This window comes from Gobio gobio (assembly GCF_949357685.1).
Source record: "Gobio gobio genome assembly, chromosome: 18".
In the NCBI taxonomy this organism is placed as follows: domain Eukaryota; kingdom Metazoa; phylum Chordata; class Actinopteri; order Cypriniformes; family Gobionidae; genus Gobio; species Gobio gobio.
Genome location: NC_137111.1, coordinates 45,296,678 through 45,317,514, shown reverse-complemented (window position 1 = coordinate 45,317,514; position 20,837 = coordinate 45,296,678). Strand labels below are relative to the sequence as shown.

The following is a 20,837-nucleotide window of genomic DNA, read 5'->3' as shown; positions in this document are numbered from 1 at the left end:
TTTCATTGGTCCGAACAGTTTCTGTTCGGGCATAATTACTCCTCTACCGATCAAGTCCAGACCGAACTGCCCCAGTAAAAATGTTGTGGGCGGGGCTAAGTTCGGCTGGCATCCTCATATTACATGAAGTGGAAACATTATGAATGAAACTGACTTGACACTTGCTTTAACATTCTATTGAAGAAAATACGGTTAAATAATGCAGTTGCCAGTACACGTCAGGCTTTTCTTGCGATATCATTGCCGCCCGTCATGTGTACAGATAATTTTCATACATGAGTCGCGCTTTCAAACCCTGACACGCAAGTGGTTGCCGCGGACGCAGATAGATTAGGTCAGTTCTCTTGCGCTGCTGCTTCACTAGCATCGTCGGCATCGGGAGTTAATGCAGTTTGAGCTGCGGCTCGCATTGATAAGGCTCCGGGTTTGTGTCTGTTACAGACAATCCACCTTCCTCCACTTCAGGTGAAGGTAGGAGAAATGACCGCTCTGTTGCAAAGCTGGCGTCACTCCAGTCATTCTCCATCTTTGCGACTCGCGAGTCTGACAGCTGTCAAACAACCCGTCCCTGAGGGTCTCAGGTGCACGCCCTCCGCTCAGCCCCGCCCTCGGTTCGTCCCCTCTGTGTCCGCCGGGCTCTGCCCACTTTTCCAGCATTTTTTGAAAATTGCCAGTGGGTGGAGTTAAGCTCTGAGCAGGGGTTTAGTCACCCTTTAAGAGAAGTGTGTTACTGTACACAACCTGTTATATTCCTCTAAATTCAAATTACAACAGAAGCAAATTTTACAAAAATCATATTTCCACTCTATTGGAGACAGACAGACATTGTTTGTCAAGTAACTGGAAAAGATATTTCGAATATGAAGCAGATTCAAACCTCAGATATCTCCTCTGTGACCAGTGTTCTCACTCTTGATTTTCCTGGCACCCCGCAATCCAGTCGGAGGCTTTTCTTGGCGTCTGGTTTCGCTCTTTACCTGATGCATTGCTTGATTGTAGCTCCATTTTCTGCATGTCACCTTTTTTTTTTGTACTTTTAGAACGGACTGTCCTCGTAACTGTTACTGAACTTGTTTAGGGAGACTGACCATCGCATAATAAAAGACCAAATACAGATCCATTCATATGGTAACAAGATGGTTAGAAATTAGAGCTTATGAAGCTAATTCAAATGGCCTGAGGACTATCTGAGAAGTGGAGACAGATGTGTCAGATTAAACAGGAAGTGAATCTTTCCGGTGTGGGACAGGGGGGTTGGCAGCACTTATAAACAAGAATCTGATTCAAATAATCAAGCATGTACATGTGTATTGAGAAGCATCTGTGATTAACTTTTTTTTAGGGGTCAGTGTGGTAGTAAATTGTCCTTTAGGAGGCTGTAACCGTAAAGAGATTACATGAGGTTAACCTGTTTCCATTTGACCTGCCTCTTATTGGGTATAAATTTACATCAGCATGTGAAACAGGGGAGTCTGTACCCTAATAAAGATTTATATTGCAAATAAATGCTGCTCTCCAAGGATCAGCATTCTCCCCTAAAACTGATTAGGCAGACCAAACCGTAAGTCGTATGGACTTGAAACTTTGAGGGCTGATGGTACTCACACCATCTACAACGTCGCCAAGGCTCGCCCCAATTGGCCTGACGGGGACGCTACAGTGGTGAGAATAACTCATCACTCATAAACCGTCAGGTGTAGGCTCAAGTGTCTTCTATCGTTGGAATCCTTGGCTCAAGACGGACAAAATGTATGTGTCTGTGAATTTCGGGTATCTTGTATTTTTTGAAAAGCCTACTTTTGCAACTTAGTCGTAGGTTTTTGGCCTTTAAACCAAACCAGTGCAGCAAGATTATCTGGAGTCTGATTGTCAATATTTATCAAAAAAAGTTTACATTTCGATTCACAGTCTCTAAGGGCCGCCAAAACATCCATAGTGGAAGGAGCCACTTTTACTACAATGGCTAAAGCTCGTAGATATTTTATGTACCTATGTAAGAGCTAATTCTGTGGCCGTGTGAAAAAGCATGCCACTTGGTGGTGCTATAACATGAAAAAATATATAAAAAATTGCTATAACTACGCAACCAGAAGTCTGATTGACTTCTAAATTGGCATGCGGTGTCTTCATTCAAGGTGCCAAGACTGCCGTTGAGGACATTGACGTATCTTGAAAAATGCGGCAGCCAATGAAGTTTGAGCAGCTATCAGACAAGGTGAATGTAGGCTGATCGTTGATTAGTGGGCCAGTTTGACGCATGGCCCTAGAGAATGCCTTCACGTTTTTTATGTGCGTAAAGGATTGTATACAACACGATTTTTTACACATGCCGAATATTAATTCATACCTCATGGTAGAACTTGTCGCTCTGAGCAACTAGGACCGCCGCTGTCAATCAAATTGTTTGTTAAATATCGGAGATTATTTCAAAAAACAACTTTCACAAACTAGTCCTAGGTTTTTGGCTCAACCTCGATAAAACCACTGCGGCACAATTTTTGGGACTCTAGGTCAATAATTATAAAAAAAAAAAAATTGAAATTTGGCCTTTTGATTAGCCTGGATGCCAGCCGAACTTTGCCCCGCCCACAACATTTGAGTTCGGGAAGTTCGGTCTGGACTCAGAAGCTGTTCGGACCAATCAAATTGTCAGGGCGGGCTTTAGACGATGATGGACAGATGATCAACAGTAACGTAAGCATTCACGTCACCAAAGAGCGATTGGGTTGAATTTGTTCTAATCCTAAACGGAGAACTTGTTCGTATATGCATTCACCTTCACTATTTCTCTCAGAAATTATGATAGTGTTGGTAAGTACTCTGTGTATCATCCAATTCTTTTTTACAACAGCGGCAAACATCGTTTACACTCACTTCTTCCAGCGCGCGTGCACAGGGTTGCCACGTTTTCACAACAAAACCCGCCCAATTGCAACTCAAAACTTGCCCAATAGCTTTTCGGGAGGGGTTCTCTGGGAAAAATGCCGTTTGGGGGGTAAAATATGTTTTTTTTTTGGCTGGGTTCCTGGGTCTAAATATCACATAATTGGGGCCGTTTCAACCCGTGGACATGGAAAAACAGTTCTGTTGACATTTGACAACTAATGTTATGCGTCGCTCCGTTGCTCTGATTGGTTGTAGGTCTATCCAATTGAGATCTTTCCTGGTTCGGTTGAAACACACCCCATAATCACAGCCCAATGGAGCAGTATCAGACTCATATTCTGACTAGAATTGAGTATGACAACGTCAGGCTACCTTTTGATAGCTATAGCTGGGTCATTTATAAACGTCACAAAAATAGGTGAGAATATGCGACGTGATTCTAAACAAGTATGCAAACTTTTATGGAGATCGGTCCATAGGTGGCGCTATAACTGTTATTATATATAACTGTATATAATATATATATATTTTTATTTTTATTTCCTATGGTAAATTGCCTCTATTGACTGTAAATGCTCGTTTCCATCTATAATCTAAGTGGTTACATGCTTGCTAAGTGAAACATAATACCTTTTTGCGCATTGGCTTAAAGGCCTTAAAGTTCTTGATTCACGATAATTGCTGCTCGCAGCTATATTTCACTTTATTTCTGTTTTTACTGTATTTTTTATCAAATAAATGCAGCCTTTGTGAACATAAGAAATATATTTCGAAAGCATAAAAAAACTCTTACCAAAACCAAACCCTGAATGCTAATTATATAATGGCTGGTGCTTCAGATTTAGTCATTTTTTGCAGTTATGAAAATGTTTTTTTGTGATCAAAAGTCTTATTGTTTCAGAATTTCGGCATATACGAAACATGCCATGAAAACTGTCCACCTTAATGCAAAGCAGTTATAAAAATGTTAAGCTCAGCACATTTAAGATATGTCTTAGTGAAATGTGTTACTGCTGTTGTTCATGCACAGGGTTTTTTTTTTTAATGACACAGTTTCAACCCCCCTTAAGTTTCACAGACCTTTAAAGGCTCTCAAAAACACGTAAGTGTCCATTAAGTGACTTAGCAGAGCGTCTTTAACAGAGATGGGCTTAAAGCAAACAATCATTTATTGGGGTCCTGACACACACAAATCCACTCCCAGCGTTTCTATTCCAGTCATACGTCTCTGGCAGGCTCCCTTTAGCCGGCTGCAAACTATGCTGTTTTTTTCTAACGTTTACGATTGTTGCTCGTCAGACTGTACGTAATGACCCCAATAAGATCTTGAGTAAAAGCCAAGGCAGACTCTACCGCCACTGTATATTATGTCAGGCTGTCTGTCTCAGCTAGAGCGAAACTCAAATGGTAGAGTTTGTCCTACGACAAAAGAAATGTTTAAAAATCTCTGACATTTAGATAGAGAAATCATGGTAGTGCGATTCCTGTTTCTCTCTTGTTTTCATCTTCCTCATTGATGTCTTTGCTTTTGTTTTGTGCTGTAGATGTTGCGATTGGAGCCCCTGAAGAGGATGACTATGGAGGAGCTGTGTACATCTATCATGGCGATGCCACAGGAATAGTTAACAAATACTCAATGGTAATCAATCACATAAGTGATTTGCTGTCTGTATTACTTATTGAAAATTAGTATCTATATTTTTAGTTTCTTTTATTTATTTGAATTTATTTAATTTTTTAGTTTGATTTAGCATTTTTTATTATTTTTTTATTATTATGTTGGCTTGACAAAGCCAACAAACTGACTTACCGACTTACGATCCGACTTTTCGTTAAATGGACGATCAAAATTACGAAAATTCTAAGCGGCATCCTCCCCCAGTTTCTCTTGAAGCCAATACGGAAGTGACTGCAATTCATCGACTGGCCTCTAGAGACAGACTCCAGAAGAGAGCAGAATCTCATTGAGCCCCATGTTAAAATGCCTAACTTTACAGCAGAAAAAAACATGTTTACAGTCTGGTACAAATTGTGGTTTTGTTCTATACGGCTAATTTTGCCCTTCATGGCAACTGTGAGGGGGGGGGGGTGATTTTTTTTTATAATTCATTCATTTATATTATATTAAGCCTTAAAGTTCTGCATAATTAAGGGCGTGGCCACTTTGACTGAAAGGTGGATAGTCGTTTGTCTGTTGTCTGTTAGTCATCACCTCAGCTCCGCCCACGTCCCGCCTCTTTGCCCATTTTCTGTTATCTGGGAGTGACGCGCTGCCAAGATGGCAACGGCCAGCTCGACCCTACTTTATACAACCTGCTTATTCGTGCTAGCAACATGCTAAAACATGTTAGCAAACGTGTTAAATCATGCTAGCGACACTTTTTTACTTTTTTCTGAGAAAAAGCAACCTCAAGCTGTTCAAAATGATTTTAAACTTTCAGACTTGGCTTTGTCAAGCCAACATAAAAGTATGTCATCAAACTTTGTCAGCTTTCAACATTATACACCATTCCATTAGTTTTGTTTAGTTCGTTTTTATTTATGGTGCTATTGAGCTTGATTGGTGACCATTTTAAAATTAATCCGATAGATTTATTTAGTTGGATGTGCGTCACCTGTTTTGTTTTATAGCTCATGCAATTTAACAGTTTGATTGATGGGTAACTAGTAGGTCCAGATGGAATCCACTGGCTGATTTTGTGGAAAAATGCCTTAAATGGAGCTGAGAGTGCTACTCGGATATTGGTAGCTGAAAGAATAATCAAATTAGCCACAATATTTAATAAATGAACACACAAGGGAATGTGTAGAACTATGTGGCATTAAAATCTCTTGTTTTTTTTATTTTATGTTTTTCTTTCTTTCTTCTATGTGCATGATAATTCAGATGTTATGAAACATCTCTGATTGGTTGATGTGATTTTCTCTCTCTCACCTTGATCGTATGCAGAGATTGTCTGGGCGAAGCATCAACCCCTCCCTCCAAATGTTCGGCCAGTCAATTTCCGGCAATGTGGACATGGATGGAAACGGATATCCAGGTTTGGCTTTACTTTAGACACTTGGCTAGTTCTGCTCGAATGAACATTGAGAATGTTCCGAATTAGCTAGATCAAAACCAACCGCATTCAGTGAGAAACCATGACGGGTGCCAGACCACTTACATTGGCCTTTTGCGATCTCTGCGTAAAGATGGGAAACATGTAGCATTTTTACCGACCTTCAGTGAGCTTATTCCATTCTGGAAACCTCTAAGTATTAAACTTCAATGTGTAACTCATGACATGAATGATTCGTCAAATCGTGTGATTTGTCCAATGCTGTTAAAGCTGCTGTAAAAATGGCCAAGAGATGATACGCATCTTTTTTGCATCTACAGAAGAATCTGGTCAGGATTAATTATATGATGGAGACTGTTCCATGCTGCGCTAATCCGAGGAATGTAGATTAAGTGTTTGCTTAATTTTCTTTTGACACGTTCTGTCTGCTCGGCCGAGCTCATAGTGCTGTGGCCAGCAAGCATTTTGTTTACAGCATTCCACAGCGGATGCTCAAACAGAGACGAAAGAGAATATCGACAAGGAATGCTTCATATTTTGTTAAAAAAGAAACACTTCTGTGTTATATACTGTATATCAGTTAGCACGTGCAATACTTAAAGGGATACTTCAGTGCTGGGAAGATGAATGTGTATTTAAACTGGGTCATTTATGTAGTAGAAATGTGAAATTATTTTTGAATTTGATGCCTTCTAGACTGAGAAAAGACAGAAAATGTATTTTTGTCTCTTGTGGATGAAAGACAACAACTCCCAGAATGCACTTGCTTCGCTGCCCTACAAGGCCAGTCCCAAAGCCACGGCTACTGGTTATCACTTGCCCACCGCGGCTCCACCCCACCGTCGTTTTGATTTATATACTAATAAAATAATTTCGTTCAGTTAGAGAATAAACACTACAATTAAAAACTGAACGTGTCTTTTCAATAAAGTGTGAGTGAGCCGAACGAAAGTCACGGCACAAATGCGGCAGGAGTCAGATTTCAATCATCACGAGAGCGAAGAGCTGAGCAGAGCTGAGGTAACCACGGCAGACATTCACGGCACGTGTCCAGTCTGGCGCGTTTTCAGATTGCATATGGAAGCTTAACTTTCATAGCAATTCATTGAAAAGTTGAAACACTCACTTTGCTCTGCACCGCTCCGTTATTAATGCCTGATCCGAGCGGCTGCGGCCGTGCGCATTCAGATTCTGTGAGTGAGATCCCTCCCCTGTGGGCGCTGAAGTAACCCTTCAAAGAGAAAATGCTGTTTTACATTGGAGTTTACTAATTTGTAGTGACCAATCATAACCTTTGGCTATCAGAAAAATGTGCATGTGTTATTTTAGTATTGTTTATATGCCATTATCATATTTTTATATTGAGATTTTTATTTTTATATTTCCAGTTTTCAAGTTTTAAGAATTTTCTTATGTGCTTTTGTCATTTTTATTTATTTATTTTTAAATATTTTTATATTACTATCTTTTTTCCTCCCAGTTTTTGTTTCAGTACTACAGTTACTACAGTTGTCATACTTTACAGTTGCCTACAGTACCAAGGCAACTTTCCAAATTGTTAATCTAATATTTATATTTTTCAGTATCTCAGTGATTACCTCAAAGATACATCTTTGTACCTTATCAGCTCATAAAGTGTATTTTAAGACCTTACATGTATACATTAATATTAAAGATTACATTTTTGCACATCTTTTCTAAGTGTGGCATCATGAGGTTTCTATAATAATTTTTTAAACACTAAGGGCCCTATTATACACCCGGCACAATGGGACACCAGGCATGCAACACAAGTGTTTTTCAGCCCGATGCAGTTATCATTTCACGTCCAGCTCCACGTTTTTTAAATAGCAAATGCACTGGCGCCATCTGTTCGCTTATGGGCATCTGGTCTGAAAACCAGGTGTGTTCAGGAGCATTGTTGGAGCGTTGCTATTTTGAGGAACTGAAAATGCAGTATTTTTGTGTTATTTTTTGTTATTTAAAGGGTGTGTTAGTAATATGAGCCTATAGGCGGTGCACAACACGCGTACACTCTGATTATTACACACACAGGGACGCAGAGCAGCACACACACATTTTTAAATATTAATAATAAAAGGATTCCTCTCTGGAGAAGCGTTCAGTCTTTCCGCTCGCAAATTCTGCCATGTAAATATAGCAATCCGCCATGGTGCGAGCGCAACTGGCTTTGAAAGGGAATGGGAGATGAGACTCTGATTGGTTTATTGCACGTTATGCCCAAAACACACCCATGACTCATTTAAGGGATAGTTCACCCAAAAATGAAAAGTCAGTCATCATTTACTCACCCTCAAGTTGTTCCAAACCTGTATGAGTTTCTTTGTTCTGCTGAACACAAAAGATAATATTTTGAAGAATGTTTGTAACAAAGCAGAGAGAGCAACCATTGACTACCATAGTATTTTTTTCCCATACTATGGTAATCAGTGGTTGCTCTATCTGTTGCTCTACCCTTTTGGACCATGTGGCTGGCGTGCTGAAAGTTTTTTCCATCGTTAAACTAGCAAATTCGGACACGCCCTAAGTGCACCTGCGCCATGCGCTCAGATTGTTAAAATAGGGCCCTAAATCATTCCTGACCTTCCAGAAAAACATTTTTGTTTGTTTGTTTTCATTCATATCAGATGTGACGATAGGGGCGTTCATGGCTGACAGTGTGGTTTTCTTAAGGTAAGTGTGCACTTCTGATCCTGCAAAAGCTTCTTATTACACCAATTCCTAGTTAATGTTCTCTGGAAATCGTGCCATCCATTCTGGTGTAGCTTTGACCTTTCTTTGCTGTTGCGTGTGATAGATCCAGGCCGGTGATCTCTGTGGACGTCTCCATCTTTTTGCCCGTCTCAATAAACATCACAGTACCGCAGTGTCATGAGGGACCACAGCATCTCAACTGCTTCAATGTCACCATCTGCATGAGCTTTCGAGGAAAACATGTACCTGGCCACATAGGTGAGTCACTATGTTATTTTTTGGGAGTGTTTTTGGAATTTTATTTTATCTTTTTTTCTTTTTTTTCTTTTTCTTTTTTATTATTTTATTTATTGTATTGCATTGCATTTTATTTGATTGCACATTATTGCATTACATTTATAGCAAAATTGTATTATTTTATATTTATTTATTATTTAAAATTGTATTTAATCGTTTTTTTTTTTTTTTTACACATACTAGACCCATAACTAGATACTCTTGACAAGCAGGAATTTACTATGAATCACTTTTGCCTCTTATATAATGTTACTGATATCAACAAATACCGTTTTAAAATTGTTTGGAAACAATGCTTTTTTTCATTAAATCTAGTTGTTTTGTTTCTGTTTTTGTTACTTGACTCATTGAGCCTGACTGCACGTGTTTGCTTAACTTGTCAAGATGGACACCTTACAGCTACGGGATTCAATGAGAATGACCTCTTGCTCAACCTTTGGGTGTGACCACTGCTTGCTGAGTGGGTGTGGCCTTATGGGAGATGGAGTATATAAAGGGGGTGTTACATAATGGGAGGTTTCTGGGAAGTACAGAGCACTAGTGTTAGCTCCACATGGCACTCGCATTGGAAAGTGCACCTTGTGTCTGGGTAACGCCCTGGTCCTGTAGGCCGGAGTGAGCTCATAGTGCGCTCACAGCTGGATGCATTCAAAGAACAATCCCCTGCATTGGTCCAGGAGCCCCTTCCTGCTCTTCATTAGAGTAACGCCCTGTGAGACTAGCAGAGAAAAAATAGCTCTTACTCACCGTCAGGACTGGGGCAAGGGTCCTGCAATTACACATTTGACCTCATCACAAAAACTGTCAAGAAATTCACTACAGTCACAGTCATGGCAATGGAAAGAAAGCAGCTATTTCTGGGGTCGTGTCCAAGAGTTCTGTGCTTTTGATCAATTTCTGGGTTTTGGAAAAGCCTGTAGGTGTAAATAGATGAATCTCACCAAGAGATGGCTGGATCGTATTTCCTCCTAAAACAAAAATAAAAAATACTCATATTATTTTGCATAAAGAACCTTAAGCGTACTTTAAGAGCATTTAGTCAAGTTGATTGTATTGATGACAATTCAGCACATTTCATCTCAATTGTCATTTCTTTAATGCAAAATATATATTATTTGAATTGTATAGAATAGTATAAAGTACACATCATAATGTATTTGTTGCAAAAAACGAAATTTGTTTATAAAAAATCACTAGAGAATGAGAGTGTATTTGGATTACAGTAATGAAAATTTGGGAAGAAATGTGCTCATTTGTCATTAAATATTTATTTATTTATTCCTTCATTCTGTTTTATTTTATTGATCAGTACAATTTGAACCATATTTTTCCTTCATGTCTCAGACTTCCAGAAATTCATCAAAAACATTTAACTCTTGGACGTGGCCCCAGAAATGTTCTTGTTCTGTTTTCCCTCATTTCCACAACTTTGACAGTGGGAACTTGACGTCTTACTTTTTAAAAAAATCTAAAATCGCTCTGGAATGCCTCTGATAGTGAGTGTTTAAACACAGACCATGTTTGAGAGAAGTTTACACATTGTTGTCTTACTGAAATGTGTTTGTCTATTTTTCTCCTCAGAGTTGCTGTACAATCTAACAGCAGATGCCGATAAGAGACACAAAGGTCTGCCGGCCCGGGTGTATTTTGGAAACGGCGTTGAGCAGACAGGTGCTGTAAGTCAGCGCTTTAACCTGGAAATCAACCGGCAGCAGTGCCATCAGTACACGTCCTTTGTAAGGGTGAGTGTTCCTCAAAGATATCCCAGCATACCTCATGTTCCACAGGATCAGGCTCAAGGGATTTGTCCTGTCAATATGAAATCAAAATGTACACATTCCTGGTGTAATTGTGAGTTCATCCTTGTTATCCCATCAAATAAAATTAGTCTTTTCATCAAAAGTTCGTAACCAATAGCCAAATAGCTGTTTAGTTGATTTTTAGGCTGCTGTTTTAACCCTGTGAAGGCTACTGTTTTATATTTGATACATGGAAATGTATAAGGCCTCTAAATGATCAACATGATCAAAGCTTTGCTGAAAAACCTGTTGTGCACAATCATGCCTTCTGCCCTCTGATTGATAGTTTATACTTTTATAGTGGTTCACGTGTCTTTGTGTTGCGAAATCTTCATCGATTTTTATGAGGTAAACATAAGAATAACTTGTATGTTGTTAGTAATATTTGAAGATGAACATGTTTTGGACTGAAGCAACTTGAAGGTTTACTTGATTATCCACAGATCATTTTTTTAGAAAAATCACGTTAAAATGTGAGCCAGGAACGTTTTATTTTTTCATCTCTTAATCATTATTGCATTGCATTGCATTATATATTTTAAAACTACAATCATAAATTGGTCATAAAACTAAGCATTTAAACATCATCTTATTAAAACAATTATAGAGTGACGACATTTTGATATATATTTTGTCTAAAATGTTCAATAAACAGTTCCATTAAAAAAAAAAAAAAGACTTATTCCATATGCCAGGCTTTACAGAGTTAAGTTATGCATCCTATCTTTAATCTCACCAATAGTTAAATTAGAAATTGTAATGCTGATTAAATGTCAATTATGGGTCACAATTTAGTTTAGGGTCCAATTCTCACTATTAACTATGACTTTTGCCTCAGTAAACTCCTAATTACTGCTTATTAATAGTTAGTAAGGTTAAGTTTAGTTATTGGGTATCCATTTATGATATGGAACGCTCAATTTTAAAATGCAAGTCCCAGCCTAGATAATTTCTCGTAGTATTTGCTGTTTCGTCGGGAAATACATGACATTACGAAAGTGAAATGGGTTGTGAATGCCATTTCATGTTGACTAGATGTGTCTGGATGTATCTGCACCGCAGAATTCATGCTGGTCCATGTGATGTTGTTTGCACTTTTCCTCGCCTGACCCGGTGTCTTTTCTCTCCCATGACCTGTGCTGCAAACAGCCCTGTCCTGGAGGTCAAGCCATGTTGTGCTGAACTTTATTTCACTCTATCAACATGCACCAAATACGTCCATGTGCATTTTTCTGTAACTGCTTCGAAATGGTAGTTTTTTTTGGTTTTTATTTGTTGCTGGTTGGAGGATAAGACAAGCTATATGAATGGGAATTTGAAAACGATTCACACCTGCACATTAAAGAAATAGTTAGCATGGCAATTTTGAATGTCAAGCTGGTAAAAATTAAACTTAAAATGACTTGTGTGCTGTGTTCTGAAGCTATACGATAGATTTGTGTGAGGAAACGACCAAATTGTGTTGCTATTTACTGCAGTCTTGCCTTCAAAGGACTTCAGATACCCATGTCTTTGGTGCCGAGGTTAAAGCTCTGATTAAATCATGTAGGAGCTTGTGTGGTTTTATTCAAAGGAGAATTTCACTAAGTGACCTATAATAAAGTCTCGCTATCAAAATGAAATGCCCACCATCAGGTGACAAACAACCACCTTTGAAATGCAGCAACTTAATGAGAGACCTTGTTTTGCGAGTCGGCCGAGAGACAGTCGTCATTGTGACCGCACAGTTAGGCTCTTGTTGTCTGTGTGCTGGTAATGGGCTGCAATCACAGCGTTCAGTCACTGCACACAGCGTCAGTATCCTCAGGGCGCCGCGTCCGTGGAGCTGAAACTCTGACAAGGAGGCCCACACAGAGCCTGTAAATTTCACTGGCTCTGCTTTATGAGTCACTGCAGGCCACGTCTCCATAGGGGAGCTTCTTACAGGAAGGGTTTGCCCCATACCATGCTCCTGTTTTTGCTTTATACGAAACAGCGCATGATGCAAATATGCTTTAACCAACAACATTAAGCCTTTGACAATAGAGTTTGCTGACCAAGTCTTCTTACGTTTACTTCCATTTGCAGCTGTAAGTGTTTTGCCTTTTGTGTTCTTTCATTAACATGCATGACTAATGACTTTAACACTTTTAACAACTTGTCAACAAAAACAGAATAGGTGGTATATATGCGAAGAAAGATTTTTTTTTTTTTTTTTAAAGTAAAAAATTCTAAAATGGTGGTATCATTTTAGATTGCAAGTGAACTGCTTATATTTAGTTGGGTTTGTCAGTAGGGGACAATTTAAAATTGTTAACCTTGTTACCATGATTTTGCAGTGCAAGCTATTGAGTATTGAAAACTGTGTATTTGTGGCATTAAATTCTCTAAGAAGTATGCAGTGTCACTCAAGGGGTTACTCCCCCTCAAGCCGTCCTAGGTGTATATGACTTTCTTCTTTCAGCCAAACACAATCGGAGTTATATTAAGAAATATCCTGGCTCTTCCCAGCTTTATAATGGGAGTGAATGGAAGCCCAAAAAAGCGCATCCATCCAACATAAAAGTAATCCACACAGCTCCAGTGGGTTAGTAAAGGCCTTCTGAAGCAAAGTTTGTTTATGTAAGAACAATATCCATATTTAAAACTTTATAAACTATAATCACCGGCTTCCGGTAACGGCCGTATGTGAGTCTAGTTCTGGCGGAAGAGTGACCTCTGACCCGACGCATGACATAGGATGTAGGAGTATCGTAAGCTTAGTTGAGAGTAGATGCCTCTCGCAGTTCTGACAAATAGCCCCTCCCACATTTCTCTTTAAAAATTCTTGTTTTAGACTTATAATTTGTGACCGTTTTTTTGTTTTGCTCTATCCTTTGCTTCTGCGTTCATCAATATGTCATGCGTCGGGTCAGAGGTCATCGCTTCGCCTCAGAAGAAGGCCTTTATTAGCCCACTGGAGTCGTATGGATTACTTTTATGATGGTTTGATGCACTTTTTTGGGCTTCAAAATCTGGGGGGGGGGGGTCTAATGCTATTTCATGCATTCTGACTTCTGAAATTTCAAAAAATATGTTTTGGATATATGACAGAGTATTTCTGTGCCAAGTACACTCCTTCAGGATTCAAACAAGTTTTGGAACTTTTTTGTTTTAGTATGGCCCTTTATGACATCATAAAGGGCGAATTCCTTGTATCGGCACTTCTCCTGGACATGCGGGTGTGCACTTCAACCAGAACTAGAGCAAGAGCGTTAACAACGAGCTTGTGTGTGTGTGTGTGTGTGTGTGTGTGTGTGTGTGTGTGTGTGTGTGTGTGTGTGTGTGTGTGTGTGTGTGTGTGTGTGTGTGTGTGTGTGTGTGTGTGTGTGTGTGTGTGTGTGTGTGTGTGTGTGTGTGTGTGTGTGTGTGTGTGTGTGTGTGTGTGTGTGTGTGTGTGTGTGTGTGTGTGTGTGTGTGTGTGTGTGTGTGTGTGTGTGTGTGTGTGTGTGTGTGTGTGTGTGTGTCATAGGTGTTTGCGTGCTCGTATTTCTTTAGCTCCGCTCACTGCACGCCTTCACGAGTTTGGCTGTTTTCGGAAAGTATTGGTACAGTGTATCTGTCTTTTATAAATCTGATCAAACTAAAGACTCTTCAGACATATAAAGGATGCAACACTACTCTACAGGTACTCAAGATTAACATGAGACTGGCAGAAACTGTGTGAGTTATGTAGCCTTTAATATAACTCCGATTTGTGTTTTGCTGAAAGAAGAAAGTCATATATACACCTAGGTTGGTTTGAGGGTTAGTAAATTATGGGTGAAATACATTTTTGGGTGAAATAACCCTTTAAATGTCTTTGACTTTAAATTAGCTGCTAATAAATACACACGAATGTAGCTGTACTGTAGCGAAGGGGAGACGCAATGCATCTTAATATTTCATCTTGTTTGTAGACACTGCAGATTTGTTGCTGCATCTGTCATTGTGTTTGTACTTTCAGTCAAACACTGTACAATCTTTTCTCAAGTCCCAAAACAACCGTAGAGAGTTGCTTGTTTATTATGCATTTTTAGTCTAATGAGTCGGCGTGGTTTATTTGAAATGTTTTGAGGAAACTCTTCTGGACTAGGGAATCATATATAGCGGGTTATCTGTTTTAATGGCTGATTAATGAGTGGGAATTCTAACGTAATGCCTGAAAACTCGTCCTTGTGTTCTGGGTGGGCAGGCAGATCCCCATGCCATCTCACTGGGTGATCCTTAATGGATCAAGCAGCTTAAACACACTTCATCTTAGTAAAGAGACTCATTTGTCTTGAAGGCCACACTTCTCTCGGTAGATTTGACTTGAATCCTGTCTGTCAGTGGAGAAACTTCACTTAAATTACAGTCTAAATGTCCCACAAAGAAGGGTTTACATGTGTTTCCATCCAGGTTGATATTTAATAGTTCCATGTGGAGAAAACTGTTATCTCCTCCGTTATCTTCTGGTATCTGTTGGTGCTTGCTAAAGCCTTACTTCTACTGCTCATGTTAGACTTTGGTGTTTATCCCACAGCACTTTGGCATCATGACGGCGAGTTTTGCATGAGCACACACCAGTCACGTTTCCTTCAGAACATGTAAATCTAATCTAATATTGAATGTTCTCTAATTGCAGTATTTTATTCCAAAGTACATAGTATACATGACAAGAGTATGATCAAAGCAAACACTTTCAACTTAGTCTGAAGTAAACTGACCTTGTTAGCGCAGCTTTGAATGAACCTGTCAGCCGTATGTAGGTGAGATGTCATTTTATTGCACAGTTTTCTTTGTGCATTTGTGAGAAGTGTTTGCATTAGCAGGGCTGCTCTGTTTAAAGTTTGTGTAAGAAAAGTATCTGTGTCTATGACGTGTCTTAAGATTGTTTAAACTGATTATGCCAGGCATGGCTTTAGTGGAGTTATATTATGGATATTGTCAGGCCGTTTTTATGTGCACTGGATAAGGTCTTGAGATCTGTAAGATTTTTTATTTTAATTGTTTTTGAAAACAGTCTCGTATGCCCACCAAGGCGGCATTTATTTGATTAACATACAGTAAAAATATAGTGGAATATTATTAAAAACTAAAAGAACTGTTTTCTATGTGAATATATTGTAAAATGTAATGTATTCCTGTGATCAAAGCTGAATTTTCAGCATCATTACTCCAGTCTTCAGTGTCACATGATCCTTCAGAAATCATTCTGATATGATGAATTTCTGCTCAAGAAACATTTATGATTATTATCAATGTTGAAGGCAGTTGTGCTGTTTCATATTTTTGTGGAAACTGTGGTGCAGTTTTTTAGGATTCTTTGATGAATAGAAAGAACAGCATTTATTTGAAATGTCACTGACGTTTTACTGTTGCTTTTGATAAATGGAATAGTGAATAGTGAAAAGTATTAATTTCTTTCAAAAAGGACTTTACTCAATCCAAAATGATGCATCTACTGATTCACTCTATAGTGCAATCCCATAATTATAAGCCTTGTATCGGTTTATCAAACAACACTTAAATATGTTCCAAAACATGAGTGTGTTTATTCAGTCGGCGAGTTTAAAGCAGCACAAATCCCCCGTCATCAAGCGTGATTTGGCTGCTGTCCCGAGGGCCAGGTCTGCACGGCTCTCCTCTCATTTATCCGGGTGTTAGTGTCTCCCCGCATGAAGCCAGGACCCCCACTCACTAGCTGAGGTATGCTAATGGAAACCAGCTGGCTCTCTGCCGGGTTCTCTGTAGGGAACCTTCTCTAACTCTCACATGGTGAAAACACTGTATTATCCCACTATGGTGAGTAACGTCACAACGCCCCGGGGAGCTGTTGTTGTGTCAACTGGAGCTCTTGTTCTGGCCTCCCAGTGACATTGAGCTGGTATCATACGCACTTTACTATATATTGCGGGAGAACATTTGGACGAACCTTCATCTTGATTTAAGAGATATCTGCATAGTGTTTTTCTTTGTTAACCTTGGTTTCTGAGCAAAGTAAATACCTGCTGATTTAGGTTAGTTGAGGCCAATGAATGTGATATTTGCATTGGCTGATCTTACTTTGGTCTTAGTTTTGTTCTCGCAAGTTTTGTGAAATAGACCTTGAAATTGGATTTGACATTTGATTGACTTTTAAGTCTTAATTGAATTCTTATTCTTCGCCACATGACCGGGCCATTAGGATTCAGTTGCGTGAATACCTCTGACAGAGATATAGGGCTCTATCATACACATGGCACAATGCGACTCCAGGCGCAACGCAAGTGTTTTTATTTTAGTTTCGGCCTGACGCAGTTATTATTTTCACGTCCAGTGCCACGTTGTTTAAATAGCAAATGCACTCGCACCCATCTGTTCACCCATGGGCGTGCTGGTCTGAAAACCAGGTGTGTTCAGGCATGTTGTTGACACGTTGCTATTTTGAGGAACCGAAAACGCAGTATTTTTTGTGTTATTTAAAGGGTGACGTACACTCTGCTTATTACACACACAGCACACAAACATTTTTAAATATTAAAAATAAAAGGATTCCTCTCTGGAGAAACGTTCAGTCTTTCCACTCGCAAATTCTGCAATGGTGCAAACGCAACTGGCTTTTAAAGGGAATGGGAGATGAGACTCTGATTGGTTTATTGCACGTTATGCCCAAAACATACCCATGACCCATTAAGAGATTAGGGACAACCCTTTTGGACCATGCGCTGGGCACGCAGATCGTTTTTTCCATCGTTAAACTAATGCACCTGTGTCGTGCGCGTCAGACCATGAACTAAAAAAGAGAGAGAGATTATCCTACTGCTTATAAAACATTCACTACATGGCTTAAGAGAAATAACCAGATTAAATGGAAAAGGATCTCTAGCTAACTAGCTGAAGATGTTACTCTAGCTTTACTTATTAATAGGCACTGTATTTTCTTAGAATAAACAACTATAATGGATATGACCCTTCACAATGGATAATGCTTTACAATGAACTCTTAGAGAGCAATGGCAATTTATCTGTTCACTAAAATACCTTACTCACCTGTTGTTGAGTAAGAAAAACGGCATCTCTGTCGCTTTTACAACATTTCAAATCCCTCAGTTGTCGCCACCTCCGAAAAGCCAAATCCATGTTGATTCTTGTTTTATTACGAGCTCTGTCACATTCTCCTTTCGCAAGCAGATTCTCCTCTGTTCAGTATTTTTTTTAAACGGGTGATTCCCTATCTATCCTATGCCACTCCCACATGGGTCAAAAGTAGCCGGAGCAACTTTTCTCTATTTACAGATGAGACACACACACAGGCAAGTGACGTATGTTTGCAATTTCCCACAAAACCATCTCAGCAGGTATAAAATATAAATACTTATAATAGGCCTACCATAGTGAATCAGGGTCAAACTAAAATTGGAAGAAGGATTGATGTATTGACTCTTGAAAACTTAAAGGGTAACTAAACCCTAAACCAACTGTTTTTAGTTACTGATCTGTAATACTGGGGCTTTATTAATGCTGTTCATTGATTCGAGTAAATGTTTTGACATTTGAGTATAAAGTGTTTTAATTCTATAAAATATGGTGTAAAACTGCCAAAGTGCTGCCCTCTTAAGGTTGAACGGTGGCTACTGCAGTTGAATTTTCCTATTGGACGTTGTGGTACATCGTGACGTAGGATGGTACTTCCAACGGCTCACTATCCGCGCCCCTGGCACGAGCTCACCACGCCCTCAGAAATGTTTCCCCCAATCACATGATGAGAACGGCTTCACTCCAGTATGAACTGTCATATTACATGAAGTAGAAACATTATGAATGAAACTGACTTGCTTGACACTTGCTTTAACATTCTATTGAAGAAAATACGGTTAAATAATGCAGTTGCCAGTACACGTCAGGCTTTTCTTACGATATTATTGCCGCCCGTCATGTGTACAGATAATTTTCATGCATGAGACGCACTTTCAAACCCTGACACGCAAGTGACTGCCGCGGAGGCGGTAACGAACATCAATACTGTAACGTGCTGGCGTATATAGTCTCACTTATTTGAAGAAATCTGTTTATAATAGGCTTTTAGGTCTGAACTTATTGGTCCTGCGCTGCTGCGCTGATTCAGTTCATTTGAATGAAAATACATCGTATGTATATCAGATATCTGATCTATTTTTAGTGGCATTCAGTGTAAGGATTTGACTGTTCATAGATTAGGTCAGTTCTCTTGCGCTGCTGCTTCACTGGCATCGGGAGTTAACGCAGTTTGAGCAGCGACTCGCATTGATAAGGCTCTGGGTCTGTGTTTACAGACAATTCACCCGCCTCCACTTCAGGTGAAGGTAGGAGAAATGACCGCTCTGTTGCAAAGTTGTCGTCACTCCAGTCATTCTCCATCTCTGCGACTCGCGAGTCAGACAGCTGTCAATCAATCCGTCACTGCGGGTCTCAGGTGCACGCCCTCCGCTCAGCCCCGCCCTCGGTTCGTCCCCTCTGTCTCCGCTGAGCTCTGCCCACTTTTCCAGCATTTTTCAAAATTTGCCAGTGGGTGGAGTTAAGCTCTGAGCAGGGGTTTAGTTACCCTTTAAACTTGAAACTTTAGTTTTGAAAGATAAAAAAGTTACATAGTGTAATGAGTAATTACAAAAATTTTAAGATGTTTTTAGGCAAAATGGCTGAAAAAAATAATGTATACAAGTCACCAATAATACGATTTAATGGTTAATCACCCTTTAAAAAGATTTATTGTCGGCACCAATAGCCTCGTGGGCAGTGCGCTGACATATAATGCTGTTGCGCTCCGGGCGACCCGAGTTCGAGTCCCGGCTTGTGACCTTTCCTGATCCCATCCCCCTCTCTCTCTCCCACTTCACTTCCTGTCTACCTACTGTCCTATCATAATAAAAAATAAAAAATAAATCTATAAAAGATTTATCAATATAATGTTTATGCATATTATAAATATGAATATACTTTATATACATTTATATATATTTAATATATCTGCTATACTATAAATATTAATGTTTGCAGTCAAACAATGTTTGTTAAGAGTGTTTAAAATATATTTAAAACAATACACATAATTATCCTGATATATTTTATCATACATTACATTTATATTATGTATAAGACTAGCTTCAAAGTGGCCAAGTAAATATGTTGAACTGTAGTAATAGAATTTTGTTTATCTTTATTCTATTATTTCCCCAAACAGGCACAGCAGACACCATTTCCTGTTTAGTGATGTGCATCGCAGCACTATCCAGAATTAGTTGTGATTTAATTAGATGATATTTGACCTGCAGGACGTGCGTTTAATTGAACCTATTCTGCTTTTCCAAAGGTTGCTGTGGTTGGTTTGACACAAGCATTCCCGTGCACACTGAGGTTAGAAAAGCTTTGTAAAACCCCTGCATGAAGCCAAAGGAAACAAGCATCTACAAGGGCTTCTCAAGATTCTAGTAAATAGTCTAGTTATAATTTCCCTCCACTGGAATAGGAGGCATTACGTAACGGATTCATGTTGATCATTTTAAACATGTTTCTATTGGCACAGTTTATGGAATATCATACCAGACTGCCAGATGTTCTTTGCTTGGTTATTTTTAGCCAGATAAACTGCATAAGTGGTGCACTGGCACCTGAGAGCAAGCAAGTAAGCATTTATTTCACGTTTTTTGATTATGATGGATGTTGGAGTTTGTGAATGAACTTTTGGAGTTGAGTGGAAGATTCGGATGGTTTCTTGTCTTACCATTGCCACCCTCATGCTAACCATTCACTTCATCATCTCATGTCATTTTCACAATCCAATGGGGTTTTTTTCTGTGCACTCCATGCACAATGGGTCGAAAAACTGCTTGGGTGGATTTTCCGTATTGCATACAGGGATCAGGGCAGGTTTAAATGTCCATGCTGAATGATGAGGCATTAGAGGAATCAACACTTAAATGAGCAGAACCAGATGCGAGGGACAAATCTATTTCCTGTGTTATTGTGGCAGCCACACACAGTGTTTTCTCTAGTAGAAAGGAAATGGCAGTGTGTTTTCTGGGCTCTTAGACGAGATGTGGGTCACCCGGTGCAATAAATAGGCCCAAAGGTATACCTCATATTG

At 39.3% G+C, this 20,837-nt stretch overlaps 1 protein-coding gene across 1 annotated transcript in view; it reads left to right on the top strand.

Moving 5' to 3' along the window:
- The window catches only part of itga9 (integrin, alpha 9), a 112,859-nt gene that overhangs the window by 37,048 nt on the left and 54,974 nt on the right, over positions 1-20,837 (top strand). Inside the window, exons 11-15 of the mRNA XM_079842837.1 lie at positions 4,431-4,525; positions 5,837-5,927; positions 8,594-8,639; positions 8,764-8,918; positions 10,539-10,699. Of these exons, the coding sequence (XP_079698963.1) occupies positions 4,431-4,525; positions 5,837-5,927; positions 8,594-8,639; positions 8,764-8,918; positions 10,539-10,699 (548 nt within the window). The remainder of the gene's footprint in view (positions 1-4,430; positions 4,526-5,836; positions 5,928-8,593; positions 8,640-8,763; positions 8,919-10,538; positions 10,700-20,837) is intronic.